Source organism: Accipiter gentilis, chromosome 19, assembly GCF_929443795.1.
Source record: "Accipiter gentilis chromosome 19, bAccGen1.1, whole genome shotgun sequence".
NCBI classification, from domain to species: Eukaryota; Metazoa; Chordata; class Aves; order Accipitriformes; family Accipitridae; genus Astur; species Astur gentilis.
Genome location: NC_064898.1, coordinates 13,753,849 through 13,772,832, shown reverse-complemented (window position 1 = coordinate 13,772,832; position 18,984 = coordinate 13,753,849). Strand labels below are relative to the sequence as shown.

Here is an 18,984-nt window from a genome sequence, read left to right as displayed (position 1 = left end):
ATGATCACTATTTCCTCTGAAGATCAGGGCGAGTCAGGACTGTCTCTATTTTATTGGATCATCCAGCAACCTTGGTCAGGGAGAATGAGAGCCCATGCTTATTAGACTACCTATGGGCTTAGTTTCACCTAAGTAGGAAAACTAACCCACTCTACACAGACCAGTCACTGAACAGAGTTTCCAGATGAAGCTGTGGGCATTTACACGTTGAACTACATGTCATTGATAGTTACAGCCTTCATGAATAGTGGGGTTAGACATTCAAAAGAAGCAGCAGTGGGGAGATCTTGAATTTTAATCATCTGCCATTACTTCTTCATTCTTGTCTTCAAAACACAGTCATGTACAAGTTAAAGACCCAGTCTCATCTCACCTTCCATTCTTCCTTGCTTACTACAATGTTGAGCTCTTGTTGAGCTCCTCATCCTGACAAGGTAATATTTCCATTAAAACCACCTCAGATTCCATTCAAGGGAGCCTGCAGATAATCTCTGTGAGGCTAAAGGGAACTTTACCATGTTACTGCATTTAGTGTTTTAGTGTTCTATCTTTTATGTATCAGATGGGGAGGAGGGAAAAGCAGATATTCCTTCAGTCTCAGAAAATTTCTTCATCTAGCTTTGTGCTTAGTATCACATTGTACATTGGCAGTGGAGTTGTGTACTCTGCTTTAACCCACTAGAGGCAAGCATCACACTTTCTTGGCATCATGCTTTTCAGGTTGCAGCATCTTCATGTCAGTGATAATACTGCCAACATTTGCAGAACATCCAACACAGTAGATTTCAAGCAAGAGTTCTTGAGGTGGTAGTTTAAATAATTGCACGTTAATTGTGCATTACATTAGTGATCCTTAAAAAACTTGGAAGACTTATGGAAACTGTTGCATGCAACCAACTAAAATTTAGAGTCAAACTATGAATCAAAGTTTCCTGCTTGCAACTTGGAGTACTATACAATGCACATAAACATGCTATGCATTTTGTAGTGAAGTATCAATACAATGTAGTGTTAGAGTATTTTTCATAAATATGATCTATAACAGAGACCAGTAATAAAACCAAAATGTTTTTCATGTAATGAAACATGACTGATTATAAAGTTTTAAATACATGCCAGAATTTACAGTAAAAAAAAAAAGAAGTAATCTAAGTAGTTTAGAGGATCTTTTACTGCCCAATTAAGGATTTTCCAAGTGGAAAGTAAAATGCCTTTAGTTGTACTATTTTGTTATTTCCAGATGTCTAATACACTGAACCCTGCACTGCCACGTCAGTAGTACTCAGGCTGTGGAAACCACATTGTCATTTATTTATATTACTGTAGTATCATAAACTGGGTCAAATAATTTGAGTTTGCCAAACTGAGATTTACAAATTGAAGACATACTCTTGGAAAAAGAAAAGAAAGAAATGCAGTTTCATAACATCAGAGATTACATGTCCTTTAAAGACAACTTCTTATAGTCTGGAGTATCATTCCTGGTACAGATATTAAGTGTAGTTTAACCAAGCTACTTTTTATTTGGAACACTCAATCAGTTTCTCTTAATATGCTACACCCTACATGTTCCTTTTTATTTAGTTGAAACAAGACTGTTTGGGCAATAACTGGTTGATTACCAGTCCTAAATATATGGCTATAAAAATCTTATGTATGGTGGTTGGGAACCATCAGCTGTAAATATGGAACATAGGCCCCTGGAATCAGTTCAATGTCCTTATAAATTCTCCATGTTTAACTAAAAAATTTTGTTTTCACAGTTGTTTTATTCTTAGAGAGGAAATGGAATGAACCTTTGCAGACAGTAGCCATCTATCACATGGAAAATATTCTATTGTCATTGCTGTATTTCAGATTTGCACAAGGCAAGCTGCCAACTGATCTCTAGCACTCTGCTTTTCTAAGCATACTCTAAATTTTAAAACAAAAACAGGCTATACTAATACTCACATTTCAGAACATTCAAATGATGATAAAACTATGAGATTCCTATGCTCAAAAGCTTTTCATAGAAACCTTATTCAGATCCTCTCAGCTGCTAGACTTCATGAAAGAAATAAAATCATTAAATGATATTAATTATTATCTAATTGGTTTGGTGCCACAGAAGCACTAAGTGTGATCATGACTAGTAGATAATATGGCAAATACAAGAGGAGAAATTCATAACAATATTTTTGCATATGGTTTCTAATCTGAAAAAGGAATAAAGCATTGTCCATCTTTTGCTTAAGAACACTATATTGAAAACTCAAACCTGAATGATTTAAAGGAGTTAAAACCTGACTAGTATTTGCAATTTTGGGCTTCATCCTGTTTGCAGTTTACACTGCAGATCCAGCTGTCACAGCACAACAAAGACACAAGTTAAACCCGGGGCAAAATGAATTCATTTTATCTACAAAGGGAAGGAACTCTTAAGCCACAGAACACAGTGTTTACCTGTGACCTTGCTAGCAGAGCAGCACTTAATGGTATTAAAGCATATGTATTGAGTCCAAGCAGTCTCTGCAAATAGTCTTGGAAATGTTTTTGTCTTCCAAGGAACAATAAATATTCAAATTCCCCCCCACCCCCCCCCCACCCCCATACTGATATTGAGAATTTGATTCATTTTTTTTTATAGGTTTACAGTTTGACTTGACTTTAAGATCCAATGTCTATTTGCAAGAATGCTCCTTCAAGCTTTAGTTATCTTTTCAGGCCCATCTCCTCTGTGATGTTACTGCCAGCTAATCTAATCAACTTTGACAATGGAGAGATTAAACCTGGTAATTAAATGTGGTAATATCTGCCAGCACAGATCTACATTCTTCATTTTCCATTGTCATTTTTGAGCAGGGATTCTAATAAAGCCAAAAGGAGCCTCAGGGTGTCAGTAGACTCTAACTCTACACTCAGCATCCAGATTCCCTACTTACACTCTTCCTTTCTGCTCACAGGCTTGGACCTGGTTGTCAGAGCAGAGGTCCCACTGTCAAAGTTTGAGACTTTCATCAAAGCCATTAAACTTCCATGAAATTTAGCCACTGGCGTTCTCTAGTAGGATTCTTGTACTCCAGCCTGGGGACTCTTTCTGACATAATAGCCCTAATACAGTGACAACATCCAGGCTTGCCGCCAGAATTAATATTCTTTAAACAATCACGTAGTGCTCTAATGCTTGTTAATCTTAGTGCAGAAGCTCTTTCATTTTAGTATCTACCTTTATAGGTCTGCTGGGTCCCTGTCACTGTTAGAAGGGATTGCATTCCTAATAAGCCTGGAGTGAGAGGGAGGGCTAAAGAGGGTGTACATACTATCTCTCCACCTCTAATTCCAAAGACTACAGGGTCTGACAAGAAAATCTGCCCGCACTCAGAGAATTCAGTCTCCCCCAAGAGCGTGAGCTACGGTCTCTCTCACAATCCCTCTACAGGTCCTGTAGTATTTTTCATCAAGCTACTTCCTAGCATGCTACCATAGGCCCCCACTATAAGGATAGTCCTCAGTTTCTCTCTACCAGAGAGAAACCTTCTGCTTTTAGTCACTTTTTACCTCCAATTGTTAAAGACTAGTCAAGCATGGAAGAAAAGAGGAATTTTTTTCTCTCCCTTACCCTTGTAACATACCCTATCAAAAGCTTCATTTCCTCCTATAGCTACATATATCTTTGGAAAGAAGTTCTAAAACATGGTGGTTCTGAACTGATAATGGTTTCTGATCACTGTATTAATGCTTGGACAAAGTGAGAGACAGCAAAGAGGAAACACATAGAGTTTTTAACTGATTTCATTCCACATGTTACAACAAAGCCAATCTACTGAAACTGGAGCAGAGATGAGAAATACCACGCCTAGTTGCTACAGAATAGATGCCAGGTCCCAGAAACACTGCTGTACTGACAATATTCATATTTTTATTGATATTATTCTATTTTTACTGACAGAAATTCAAACAATTGACACTACTTAATTTAAAATGTACTTATACAACTCAGATTGGTTTTGTTCATTATCACATGATTGTTCACAAAGTGAATGCCAATAAGAATGAAAAACATAAGATCAGGCCCATATATCCACATATTAAAACTCCAAAGGTCATATGAAATGTTACACATTTTCTTTGAAAAAAAAGTGTTCATTTGTAGTGAATTTTGAAATAGACAATGGTAGAGTAAAAATGTGATTATGAAACACATTGACTGTGAAAATTAAATACAAAACAGACCATAGTTCTTGTATGTCAGTATCTACCTTACTTGTATAAAGATGAGGCCCTGAGAGTATATAGAACCTTACATATGTGTTGAAATAAGTCAGTGTTATCTTGCCTGATAAGGAATATAGAAAGAAGAGCTGATTCTGGAAAATTAACCTAAGGTGAAGAAAAGGTATTTTTCCAAAATATAATGATGGAAATGACAGGTATATGGCTTTATAAAAGAAAATTTGCTGAAATTTCTTGGCAATTCAGATATGCTGAGAGCATAGAAAAAATACATTCAAAAGTCAGCATTACACTCCTTTTTATAATTTTCCTGCTGGCTCTGAGATTGCATAAGAGGCAGTTGAATAAAAGCTGACAAACACTAAGCTCCATCCATTTTCTGAAAAACCTATTCTTCTTAGGACCTTCTTACTCAAGCGGGAACACTAAAAATGTTGACATTTCAAAATAAAAATTAGTAACTCTATTATGGAAATATTTAATAGTTTTAAGACTGAACTGTTTAAGTGAAAATGAAAGGTATGATGCAGTGATACATTATCCCACATAACTGCAAAAAGAGATATATTTCTGTTTTCATAGGTTAATGGAAATATGGATCATATGTTCTCCGAATTTTCATTGAAACTGATTTAATTTTGACTGGTTTATTGTTCATTGTCCATGTATCCCAGTGAATCCCAGTTGCAAGAAATCTACCTGTGTAGCGATGAACACCATTAAGATTTGCAAGGCCACACTGATTGAACCACCATCCAGTGTTATCACTGAAGTTACTGCAGCTCTTTACAGGCTGTTCTTTAATAGTGCACATTGGCCTGCATCCATCATTATCAGCATCAAATGTGCTGAAAGGCATTGAATTCTGGTTATCTTCTTTTCTATATCCTCTAAATGCATCACCTAAGTACAACGGATAAAACAGAAGGATAAAAGAATTATGTATGGAGAAACATAACATTTCTTAGTTGTTGCATACCTCGCAAACTTCTCCTCTGAATTTATTAGAAAAATAGATTTCTTCAAAAGTGGTTCAAAAACACAAATAATGAGCTGGCAGTGTGTTAAAGGTGTAGGAAAGAAAAAGTATAAAATACTGAGAAGTATGGAAGAATCTGAAGTTTGATGAAACATTTTCATATTGTTGTTGCTTTTAGTGATGCACACCAGCTATGAAGGTAAAGGCTTCTGTTCTCAAAGACAGTGGAAGAAAAGAAAAAAGAAATGAAAAGGCTTGTTAACTTCAGATTTTCCAGTGATGTGACCGAAGCCCCAGAGTGAGTTATGAGATAAAATGGAATTGTTAAAAAAACGGTCAGTGATTACTGGTTCTGTTGTCTTACTAAAGAAATAATGTTTCTTACAAATGCAGGTAGAGTAAAGCACCAACACATTTAGATAATAACTGTTACGTTGGTAATAAGGAACATTCTTGCATATTAGTAAACAGGCCAAAAAAAAATTAGAAAAAAGTAGTGAGACATGGTGCAATACTGAACACAAATCTTTGCACATTTGGTATAGCTATGATATTAAGGCAGGTCTGGAACTGTAAAGTAATTTGTGTCTATATATCAGCCAGTAACTGTTATACACTAGGCCTAATTTGTTCCGGTCAGTTTCTTTCTCTATCCTTTGTACACCACTGTCTGGGCACTTCTGAACTAACCAAAGCAACATCAGGAAGACTTCCATTAACATCAGCAAATTTGAGATAATGGACATCTAAAGAATTGGACCATTACATAGATATAAACAAACACACACAAAATCCCTTATGTATTTTATATATATATATATATTCTGTGGACTTGAATCCATTAAAGTTCCTTTATTGTCTTTATTAATTTTCTTTATTAAAGGAGTGTTTATTCAATTATTCCATTAAAGACCTTGAAGCAATAGAATAAAATGATTTCTTACTATGTAAAGACGTTGGCATAACCAAACACTACATCATTAACCATTTATCTGCATAAGTGTTCATTATGCACCAAATAGAGAAAACCAGATTAGAAAAAAACAGTTATCTTAATTAAATATTACTCTTTTGAATGTGTTTTTTCACATCAAGAAAGGCAGCAGCTATCTTTAAATACTTTAAAGAAGGAGGTTCTTACCAGCGTTTCCGGAATAACGCCCCAAATGGATCTTAAAAGAACATGCTTCATCTTCTATCCAAAATCCATCATATGATGCATAGGCATGCTTATCATTTTCTGATTCCAAATCCACATAAAGACTGAAACTAGTGGCTTTTTGATTTACTATGTGAAAAATCTTCCTCAGTCCAAGCCAAAATTCTCCTAAAACAGAAATACAATATAGTCAATAAATTTCTAGAAATGGAAAGCGCAAAAGAAAAAATGGATTCTTCCAGTCTTTTTACTTTCCTTCCTGAACCAAGTGCAATAAAAGTTGTATGAAAGGCTCATGTTCCTTTGAAAGACTAATGAAGGTGCAGAGTAATCTTCCTACTTCATTGGGAAATCCATGGAAAGAATTCACATGTGCACATCATCTTTTTTCTCTGACATTTTCAGAAAATTGTCCACATGATAACTTTCAAGCGTAAAAGATCACAAAAACTGGATGTTAGCAGTCTATGAAATGCAACAAAACTCAAACCCTGTTCTTGAGATTTGCTGCCTCTGTAAATCACACTTTTTTCCATGAAAGGTTGCCCCAAATGAGCTGCACTTTTCTGTATAGTTGAAAAGTTGTGTGCTTCCACTGCAATCCCAGATAAACTGACGAAGCAACTGTTTTTAGACTTGCTGGATGAAATGTGGCAGTAAAAAAGTAATGTCACAGTTATGTTGGTATTAGCTACTGAAATATTTCCATTCTGTTTCTAACTTCTCATGCCCTATGGTCAAATAGTACTGATTTTTTTCTGCTTTAAGGAAATATTTCACAAATGTGATTAAAACCAACTAAGGGTTTTTTTAAAAACCTGAAAAAAGAGGAAATACAATTTATACATGATTTCAGGAAAAAAATATCACAACATTTTAAACATGTCTTGTGAGACTGAGGATGAGTAATGGCTAAGACTGTAGTAGGGTGATAGTCATTATTGAGATGATCATGTAATAGATTTGATGAAAAAACCTCTTAAGTATCAATAAGACTTTTAAGAAACAAGAACTTTACTCTCTATATGACTAAAAATCCCACACAATTTAGTGGAATGTAGCTCACATAAAGACAGCAAACATTCAGTCTAAAGCACTTTAGAGTATTTAAAATTAATACCAGAAAGGTCACCAAATCCATCCAGATACTCAGACCATGTTCTCTGAAATGGAATGATTCCATCAGTTCTTTTCTGAATGACAGTCCATCCACCTCCTTGAAAATCCATGTCACACAAAACCTATAATAGACATAGATATGATAAAGCATTCTTGAAGCAACTGTTATGAAGAAAACCTTTTAATTAAATAAAGGTGGACTATTCAGAGTTTTGCTAAGCAGCATACCTTTCAAACATCTTAACAAAAAGCTCAAAGAAAATAAAAAATGAAGCTGCAGTATTTTCTTATATGTTCTTGTTGGACTGCTTGATTTGGATATTTCCTCAACCAGTGGGAACCGTTGTGTGCAAATGTCTGCTCATATCAGAAATAATAAATAAGCTTTGATAAATGTTACTGTATATTATTAATAGCATGAAGTGGAAGCAACATGCAATATCATGTATTAATCATGCAAAATATTACAGATACAGGCACTAACAATGAATACATCTTTATTTCAGCAAAGCAAAATAGACACAACTTCTTATGTGTTTCCCCTCACCATCATACCTTCTTCCCCAGAAACACTGTTTGTGATGCCTGGGAAATGTAGTGCCCTTAATAAAGGTAAGGAAATGGGAAAAGTGATAGTAGTAACCCAGTATATAATAATTTATGCTGCAGCAGCAAAAAACTCCCCATAAGAAAGGGTCCCAATCCAGGGAAATCCCAATATGAACATTTAACAGCCTGCTATTGAGCAGTCCTACTGAATACATAAGATCAGCTCTCAAATTTATGAGTATTTATGAGTCTTTATGAGTCTTCGCTAAAATTTGTGCCCAACAGCAAGTCCAATGGCAGTGGTCCAGCTGTCCTCTGCTCTGCTATGGAATGTCACGTAATGTGGCACTTTTCTCCTCAGCCCATTTAACTTTAGACACATAATTGAGTTCCCTAAGTTAGGAATCTTATTGCCCTTGTCTCCCTTGTAATCCCCCTTATAAAGAAAAATGTGCACTCATAGTGTGGCTCTGGGAAACCAAGATCTAAATCACCCTCTGCAGATGTTAGTCACCTCCACTGTCTACAGAAAGGGCCTCTAGATCTTTGGCTACTCTCTGGGGATTTCAGCTAACTGCATAAAGTTAAGTGGAATGTATCCAGGTCATTCTAGGTTTTTTTCAAGTATGTCACCAGTGCCAGAGTTTGACCAGTTCTAATAGGGATTAGAAAGTCTGGGCACCCTAATGTAGAAAGGTGCATATTGCACATTTAGACATGGCACCACCTAAGCTGTTCAAAGTAGTTCTAGGGGATACTATGCTTAATTAGTGTTTAAAAACAGAGGCTCCTTTGTAAGTGTCTCCCAGTGTGACTAATATCAGGAGAATTAACCTGGAAAATGCTTATAGCTGTGGTGCCATTAAGCTACTTGTGATAACAAAAGCAAGTTCAGAATATAATGTTGGCTATCAGTAAATCATAACAGTAAGTAGATGCACAAGTGATGGAGTAAAGTAGGAAATTTTAGTTCATGTTACAGGGAATGTACACAATGAAACATGTTTCAGAAAAAGAGATATTTGCAATCTTAGCCAGTGGCTAAAACTGGAGTCTACGTGGAAGTCAGTTTAACCCTCAAAAAAATTGTGGCAATCTGAGCTTTATATGTTGCAACCCCATTGCCTGTACCAGCCAGGTATTTTTCATGAAACCAAAGACTTGTTCCTTGGCAGTAACACATCAACATCTTATTCAGAACCTCTGTGACTTAACAACATCTTTTCTATGAACGACAAGAAAGCAACAGGACAGAGCTGCAATGTGATCTAATACAACCTGAGGAATCTTGGAGCTTCAAGTCAGTCAATACCATTCGATGCTTTGAGCAATCCTTGCAACACAAATACTGAATGTATCATAATAAAGGGCATGTGCATGAAAGAAAATTATGGGCTTTATTCCCTGGAGAATCACATGCTTATTTGTCACCCAAGGAGGGTGGAACTGGAATAAAAAGAAATACAGAAGATTCCAAAATGAATATTTAGATGCAAATACCTAAAACTCATTAAAAATAATCCCATTGCCTCATCTGCTGTCTTGAGAAGATGATTGCATGCTTGGCTACTCCTCTCACTATGAGTCAGAAATACAAAGAGCCCACTTGGTCACAACATCAATCTTCAGTCCAGTATAAATCAGTGGGAGTGTTGATAATTCTCAGAAGGAGCAGATTTGGTTCTATATGAAAGGTCATCAGCCAATTAGATACAGCACCAAAACATACACCAGCTAAGTAAAAATATGAGACAGATACAAAAAAACCCAGTCATCACTGTGTAGTTTCTTAATCCCTTATATGCTGGAAATGATGCAATTTTCTTCCTTAAAGCCTTATAATAATTAATCCACTTTACAGCTTGTTCTGTGTCTCATATTGTGCAAGGTATGAGGGCCATGACTGTGCCAGGTAAAATTTAAATTAAATGAGCAGGAGGATGCTTCTACTGAATATTTCTTCCCTTTCCATCTTTAGTGTGTTATAAGAGGTATATTCCAAACTACTGTTTAGTTTGTCTGACCCACCTTAGAAATATCATTGATCTAAATTTACTCATTGAAAAATATATCAGAAAGTGATCGTGATTCAATTTTCCAGAAGTGAAATTGGTTTTAATTGCCTCATGTTTGAATGCTCAGACAAAAGCCCATTTGGGACTAATTTTCTGAGATGACGAGAACCTGCCACTATCACTGAAACTGGATATTCTTAGAGTTCCTGGAATTCAGGTTTCAATTAGCCTGACTTAAGCATCAAAATCTATACTCAGTTTTGAAAACATGAGGTTTCAAACCTGAAACCATGAGAAGAGGATCAAGTTGTCTAAACAGTTTTCTTCATTTGTTGGTATCTTTATGCAAATTATTCTAAAGACATTTTTGTTTAGTTTCAGCTACTTTTAAAGGGCAGCTTATTGCTGAAAAGATCATCATTGAAATAAATTGTTTCATGCTGGCTTTGTTGTCTGTTTTTTAGTTTCTTACTATGGTTTTCTGCCTCTTTGTATTTTTCTTATTTTGCGTTAGTTAGTCTGCATAACTTCCAGAACTCTTGGCTTTTAGCCTTTTAAAATGCATTATAATTTCTTGTTTATGTTTTAATGTTGTGATATTTTTGTTCATCTATCATTTCTCTTGTACCCTTTTTATGCTTCAATGTATGGAATAATTTGCATTAAACAGTTTTCCTTAAAGTAACATTCTTTATGGAACACACATATTTTAGGTATTTTTCTCTGAGAACTTTTTGGCACTAACTTTTCAGTTCTCTGTAACATCTACCAGACGAGAAATGAGACACTCATTTCATGAGTGCAGACATTTCTTCTCATTATTTATTGTTACCTTGTGCTTTTAATCAAATTATTATAAATTTTCTTTTTGTATCTTGTTCTCCTTAAGGAACCTTTCCACTCATATAACTGATTCTCAGATTCTGGCAGTAACTTTAAATGTGGAAAAGTGTCAAAAATACTTTTGAAGTGAAAGGAACTTTATAATTTCAGATTTATTCACCAAAAGCTATAAAGGAACTGAGAAATCACTTTTCTCATAGTATAGTCATGCCATCTCTCAGGAAAAGTAATTTGAGTGAGGTATGAATATTTCCTCAATGGAATCCCCCTCGATCCAGAAGAAATTCTGAAACAGATGCATTTTGTGCTATGGTTCATCCTGGGGTGAAGAAGACAGCATTTTCTTCATACTATAAATATGCTTGTTCTGTGAACACTTCTACCTGTCTTTGCCTTTCTCTTACCTAGAAGGAACTTGCCGATGAGTTACAGATCTTTTCCCTGAGGTAACTGCATTGTATAGAAAGAATGACAGGTTTTTCTATCAGGGGTCTGCAGAACCAAGTTCATTTTTTCTTTTGAGATCCCAGCATACTTCTGAAGCATTTTCGTAACCAGTTTGAGCTTTATTTTTGTAGCATTTTGTAGGGTTCCAATTGGCTAGAGATAAAGGGATTCATCCTTCCTTTGTTATATATAAAGGAAGACTATAAAGTTAGATATTAAATTTCGCTATTTATTAGCTGGCTTAAACTCCACATGTTTTCTCCAAAAACTAATGACCCCAGCATGTACTGCAAAACTAAAGGTTTGAAAGTGCCATATCTGTCTTTCCACTACGCATAAGGACTTCTCTAAGTAGAACAGCCTGAAATGGAAATAAACAGACAAAACAAAGCATTCCTTGTGTTTGCATGGATCTGAATGTCCTAAGCCTGAGGAAATTAACCCCAAACTCTCTTCTCCTGGATGAGCACTGTAACTCCAAGCAGTTACATAAAATGCAGGTAGTGATAGGAAGTGTGACTGCTGCAGTTCATGCTGCATTTCATCCTTTTTTTCTTTAAGAATGTATGTCCTGCAAACTGGATATGCAAACTAAAAGTTTAGATGCCTCTGCCTCAAGACTGAGTTATAATGATGCTCAGACAAGAGCTAAGCACCTACTCCTCAAGCTAATGTACATCTGCACCGATATTTAGATGCCTATACAATATAATGGTCCAAGCTATAGGCATCAGTGGAGTAACCTGTCAGGAGAAGGCAACGCTATACAGTCATCCAGCAGAATAATTAAAAAAGCCAAAAGTCCCATTTTAGGAGCCAAATGGATCAGTCACTTGGCTCCTCAGTTTTCCATCTCTAAAATAGAAAAGAACAGCACTTCTCAATGTCCAAAAGGGGTGCTGGAAAATACCTTGGTTTTCCTCTTTGGTACATTTTTCACTGTATATGAAAACTGATGATGGGATCTTGTGACAGAGGTTAAGTTTCTTTGTATAAAAAGAGAAACTCATAAAATTATAGTAATGGCAGACACATTTGGATGATTTAATACATTTCTTATTCATCTGTTGAGAAATTGTCACGGAAAAAACTTCAAATATATTAAATACATTCTAAGTGCATATTCTCAAGAAAATTGTGACTATCCTGAGAGATAAATTTATTACCTCAAAAGCATAATTTGATCCTTCTGGATGGATAATATACAGACCAGTTGGAGTTTTTGAAACTGAACCAACAGTATCTTTAATATCAGTGCAATCCAACCCTAGAGAACAAAGTATTCAATGAAGTTCATTAGCAAAATATATTAAAAAAACCAAATACAGCGTAAGCACAGAAATATTGCTTTTCTTGGTAAAGTATGAATGATTTCAAAGTGCATTTTCTTGTCATGCAAACTTTAAAATCATGTTTTGTCACAAATTTACCTTGTAAATGAAAATTCTATAGAAGTATTCACAGAACTCCATTAAGCTCAGAAAGAAATATAAATTATATTGTATGGAGAAAGTTCTTTCTGATCTTAATGGATATGATACAGAAATTAAAGATTATGTATCTGGATAATTTTACAGATTTTATTTGGGTAACACTTCTACTAAGAAAAAAACATATTATCTGGGGACGGCTGTCTTTTTCCTGCAGATATTCGTATTAATACTTTTAAAAGCCTTTACATCATAACGTATACATAAAACCCCCTTTGCTTCTAATTGTTAAGCCGGGTCTGTGTTAAACATACTCAAACAAGCAACTTCTATGGTCAGTAGGACTGCTTAGAGGTAATGTTTCCTTTAGTCGGGATAGACACTACAAAGATTAACTGTCCAGCGTACAAGAGATTTCCATCCCATTTGAAGGATATTGCAAACACAGAGCACACTTTATTTCATTGCAAAAGAAAGTGCCATTTAGCAATATCAGATCACTTAAGAACTGATGATCATACTTGGTATTTTGCATAAATATCAACAAGATGCTAAACAGGATGCCCAGAATTATCAGTTGCAAATGATTTAAAGCAGTCTTTATGATGACATACTTAAAAAGTTTGCAAATTTTCCAGAGTTTATATGTTATTAACACAGAATAAATCCTGTAAATGTTATAATTGCTTACCTTTGCTTTAATTAGTTGTTTGTCAAGATACAAAGATTAAAAGGGAGGAGGTCAAGACTGAATGCAAAAAATACTTGCCATGAGATTGAACTGTTTTGTAAGGAAGTGGATCCAAATGCTTTCTCAAAACTTCTGCATTCAAAAGAAGAAGTCTGTTCATGAGTTCATTTACCTGCCAATTCAAATAAAAGATATTTAATTGCATTGCAATGAGGAATTTTACATTCTAAAGATGTTCTTTTTGACTCCTAGTAAATATAATCTAAAGTTCATTTTTGTGATGTGTTAGTGATTTGTACCTTCATTAGGTAAATTGGTCTGATTTTTTACTTTTTTCACCCAAAATCATTTTTAGGCACAGTTCCAGTGAATTTAAAAGAAGTCCTTCATTTTGGTTAATGCTTTTTATATGTACTGACTGATGCACAGTATTTGTAAACTACTATCAGAGTTAATAATAATATAATACGTCATCTGCACTAATACAACAGGACTGGAGATAGCAACCAATGTGGAGGAATAGTCCTCCACTTACCCTACTGCCATGTATGCCACTAAGTTGTGGACCAGGTGGTGCTTATCACTCCTCGCAGAAATGGAACTCACACCCTATGCGAGGTACAATGAATGGTGATAGAGTGTCTTAATTCTACTGTTTTAATGAAAGATAAATGCTTAATTTTCCTCAGTTAGACAATACCTGTAGAGATAAATAATAAATAAAAATCTTTATGATAAAGAAAAAAGTACCTGATTAGAAAGGTAATCCAAAGAAGACTGTTGATCATCCATCATGTTTCTTACCAGTTTTTTTGTACTTCTTGCATATTCAACAAGAGAGTTCTGCAAATTTCCTTTAAAAGAAATTTGTTCATCCACTTTGTTATCATAAATCTAGAAATACTCTTGACTGATTGACAACACACTTATTTATGATATCTAAGTGAATATTGAAGGTGTTTAACCTTAGGGTACCTAAAAGTGAGACCAAAGTAGTAAAGAGACCACAGATTAAAGCCAAAGATACTAAAAACCTCAGCCTCACCGGTTGCAGTGAAGACATCTTAAGAAGTGATGCTCTTCTTAAGATTTGAAGAAGAATTTCATCTTATCCTTGAGCAACCTGGATGCCCAGTTAATGGATATCACAGACATACAAATGTAAATGATAAAAGACAGATATATAAGGTTTCCTGTCATCCTACATTTATTTATTCACTCTGCTACTCCTGTTTTTTTGCCCTGATGCTAAAAATAAATTAAAAAAAAAGTAAACCTGTCAGGTAATTAATAATACATATTAAAAAATTATATCGGAAAGACAAGAATTTTGACTTTTTTTCTGAGGCTGATTATATCATTTGCTGTTTAGTTTGTCAAGGCAATGAATAGAGAATGTCCTGTGTAAGTATCTATAAAAGGCAAGCTGAAGTATAGATTTCCTCCCACTTTAACTAACTAACTAACCAGCTAACTAACTCCCACTTAACTCCCCCACACTTAACTATGATGTTTAAATGAGGCACAGACACCCTACTCTTCCTTTCTAATGGAGAGAGCTACCAACACTCAGAGGGTAACATAGATCTAGGTGGGCTGAGCTGCTGCCTGGATTTGCCTGTCTTCACCAGTGATTATAAAGAGAGATTAGCATGATTATACTTTAACTTTGTCGCACCAGCTGCGCCCCCAAAACATGGCACCCCGAATTTTCTGAACAATACTCAGCCTGGGTAGCAGAGTCTAAGGCTGTCACATGTGCTCAAGAAGATTAAAAAATAAATTAGCACGGCATAGCGTAGCATAGCAGAGGATTGCATAGCATGGCATTGCATAGCTTGTTGCTGAGAGTATTCTTTATGAATACATACTGCACATGTAATGTTTTTCCCCTCGTAAAATTTTAGCTTGAACATCACATGGTATAAGGCATTGTTCTTTTTGTTTTGAAATATCTGCAGATTTATTTTTCTCTTCTGCCTTGAGTGGTTCCTCCACAGCTCCAACATTCCTTGTGCCCTGTTATACCAAACAACGGAGGGGGAAATAAATTGATCACAAAGCATATATAAAATAGCTCGGTTTGCCAAAATGAAGTAGATTACTCCATGGGCCTTCCTTCAAAACCTGTTTTTTTAAGGCTTTATCAAGTGGTGATTGACAGAGCTGAGACCAAGGCCTGTTAGGTGTCTTCTGCTTAGCCATAACTCACAAGAGAAAGAGAGTGCCAGAGATAAAGAATAACCTCTATAAATTTCAAAAATACCACCAACATTTCTGGTAAAGTATTCTACCCATGAGCACTGTGAACTGGAGGCAAGAACTTGCAAATCCTGCATTTAAGAATCACCACACCCAACAGATATCTCAAGTGCTAATGAAGTTATTTTCACTGGAAAGGAGCAGGCTTTTGGATTTGCTACATATTAGCAAAACACTTCCACTCTTGAAAGTCCCTAAATTAGTTACTTAGACTCTAATCATGGAAATACTTGCACAAGTTATTAATCTATGCACACAAGCAGTCCCAAGCAGATTTGCAGACAAACAGCGTTAAAAAATATTTTAAATGTTCCTATAGAGGAAAGAATAAAGGGACACTATTCACAGTTACACAATTATCTGAAACAGTAACAATAAAAGCATTGGTAAAAGTAGTTACACCTATTAATGTTCTATTAAAACAATATTTTTATATTTAATATTTTTATTCCATAGTGTCATGTGACATAAAATAAGGGAATGCCTCTGACTCATCACTTAAAAAACCGCTAAAAGTAATTCCTGAAATATGTGTCATTGTAAAAGACTAAGAAACATATTTTCATTTAAGCCTTTGTTTGTTGATTCCATAATCTCAGCAAAACATTGTAGTATGTTCATATACTGTATTTTCAAATGTAAATAGGGTCCTTAGAAACGTAAAGATTTTAATGGTAAAGAAAACTTATTTAGACTTGATTATATCTTCAACATAATTGTTCTCATTTCCTGCTTCAGTTTTCTCTTTCTGTTATTGGCACTACACTGGCAAAGCACTGAACAGTTTTTTTCCTGATCTTGCCTTTAAAAAGTGAAAGTAAAAATTACATAAATCTGTTAACAAGGAGATTTTACAAAAAAAAAAAAGTTTCTGAATTATTAATGTAATAGCATTTGTGTCCGCAGGTAAATGATAGAGAACTAAAAGAGTATGTTTCTTTAATTTTGAAATCAGCACAAAGTAAAGGAAGAAAAATTGTATAAGAGTTATAAATAGATCACTTGAAACTTATAAATAGATCACTTGAAACTATGGTTTGTTCCAGGGCTTTATCACAGCTACTTACCAGATGTTCAATTAAATACTGTCAAGCAAATATTTTTAATCAATATTTATTTTTAACAAAAGCCAACATGAAACAGGCAATTAAATCTGACCTCAGCAATTCAAGCAAAAACTGTGACTCTGCCAAAAACAAGTTACTCTGCATTTACAGTCATGCAGATGAGATTGAAAATATGGCCTAACAACTAAGCTGTGATGAAGGACATTAACACAAAAATGTTCTAATAAACTCAATTCCTACAATTTCAATGTAGTTTCTTTTCTCTATCTGAAAAAATATGATTCTTCTGTATTTTCGTATCTGTCCTGAATAAAGCAATCCAAATTTTAAAAACATCTGTCACTTTTCTGAGAAATAATTCAGTTACATTCATTACCTTATCTAAGCAATATAATTAAAAATCTTACCTTAGATGAACAAGGCTTGACATTACTTATGACAGTCTCTCCTAAACTGAACAAAAAAATTTCAAGACAAATCAGTGAAGTTACCCTAAAGCAGTTCATCTTTTACTCGAAGAAATGCAAACGTTTTGACGGGTTTCAAATTTCAGTGGAAAGGATTGTACACTATGAAGTCCTGACCTAACTATTTGGGAATGTCTACAGCACAAAAAGCAGCCAACACATCACTCCTTTAATGGCTGGATTTAATAAACCACATCTCAATTGCACAGTAGATTTTATATACTACTGCTTGTATCCTGAGAGCAATTAGTGCAATTAGTGCTTATCACCTCTACATGACACATCAAACATATATATTTTCATTGTGATAAAACTGTGACAGATTTTTTTATGTGCCATTTTTGAGCATTGGTATCTATTTGGTATTGAGTAGTCTGGGCTACTTGAAAGAAAAACTAGTATTAATCAATGTTTTCATCTTTTTACAAAGGTTTTTATCATTAAAATGAAGGTGTTTTTATTGGTGTGGTGGTGGTGCACTAGAACAGGCTGTAGAGGCAATTTTAGAATGTGTCCTAAAAGCAAATTCAAACAGAAAACTGAAAAATGTTACTTTAAAGTAATGCTTTGTATTACATAGAAAATTGTTTGCTGGGAGGACAATAGCAGTCTCTTGGTCTTGCTGGTAGCCCATCTGTAGGAATGCTGGTACTGAGAGTGAGACAATAATTCAAATACAATGATTTTTATCCCTGAAAAATGTCAAAGTACAAGAGAATGTCCTGAAAAAGAAGAAAACTAAATGTAGTCCACAGAAACTTAATTAAAGCTATGAGGCACTTACAGTTTTCATACACTCAAATCCACTATTTTTGTATCTTAAAAACTGGATCTGATACTTTAACCAAAAAGCAAATTATTCAGAAAGTTTATTTGGAAAGTTCATAAAGGTCCAACAAGATTTTCAACTCCTCATACACATAAAGAGAATTTAGATTGTGATCTGGCTGAATAAATGAAACCTCAGCTTCTAATGTACCACTGGGAGATACACTGTCTAAAGGATCATCAGAATACACTGTTCAACATCACCTTACACTGGTACAGCCAAACAATGTTCCAAATTTGTCTCCATACTGTGGTTCATCTCCATCCCTGTCTGAAGTTGGAATACACTGAAAATAGCTTTTGCTACAAAGAGATCTGAAAGAAATTGGGAGAGGGGGATTAGTACAGTTTAAAATCCAGATTTTAATCCAGTTTTTAATCCAATGTTTTCTTTTAAAGATAATCTAAAGGACACTAAGCACCTGTTCCTGGCCTCTCCCTAGAGGAACACATTCAACTGCCTGTGAAATTTTTAACAAGTTTGGTTCTTCAGTACCTCTCAAAATCAATTTTTTTTTAATTTGTTTTAAAGTATTGCATGGCATATCATAGTTTTCCAATATAAGAATTACTAGAATTTAACTAGTGCCTCAATTGAAGCTCTCTCAAGAAGATGCAGGTTGTGATTCATAATTCAGTCTCAGAAAGAAGGTGAAAAGATTTTCATGGCTACCCATATATGACATTAGGGGGGAGCAAATAGTTTTTATTCCTCTTCCTATGCACAGAAATAGGAAGAGGTGACAGTTTTCAGGACGGAATGGTTAAAATGATCAGAACATTGACTGAACTCCTTCTCCTGTGCAGTCACCTACACAGTTAAACTGAAGCTTGGAGGAAAGCTAAAGGGCATTAACAGATTAATCCCCTGCTGGAACAAGAAGGAAAGAGAAATGTGTTTCTGCAGCAGCAT

General features: G+C 34.9%; 1 protein-coding gene across 1 annotated transcript; it reads right to left on the bottom strand.

Annotated features, from left to right (window-relative positions):
- Positions 1–4,798: 4,798 nt before the first annotated feature.
- Positions 4,799–17,282, bottom strand: ANGPTL5 (angiopoietin like 5). Its single transcript, XM_049823253.1, has 8 exons — positions 17,184–17,282; positions 15,319–15,466; positions 14,198–14,301; positions 13,526–13,619; positions 12,493–12,593; positions 7,474–7,594; positions 6,336–6,521; positions 4,799–5,118 (listed from the first exon to the last, which is right to left on the bottom strand). Exons 1-8 carry the CDS (start codon positions 17,280–17,282, stop codon positions 4,799–4,801), a joined length of 1,173 nt encoding a protein of 390 aa, XP_049679210.1.
- Positions 17,283–18,984: the final 1,702 nt, after the last annotated feature.

Coding starts and splice junctions, on each gene's coding strand:
- ANGPTL5 (XM_049823253.1), bottom strand. CDS start 17,282: ATGAACTGCTTTAGGGTAACTTCACTGATTTGTCTTGAAATTTTTTTG. Junction 6,522..7,473: donor TGGATTTGGTGACCTTTCTG/GTATTAATTTTA, acceptor TTTCTGTTTTAG/GAGAATTTTGGCTTGGACTG. Junction 5,119..6,335: donor GCGTTATTCCGGAAACGCTG/GTAAGAACCTCC, acceptor CGTTGTACTTAG/GTGATGCATTTAGAGGATAT.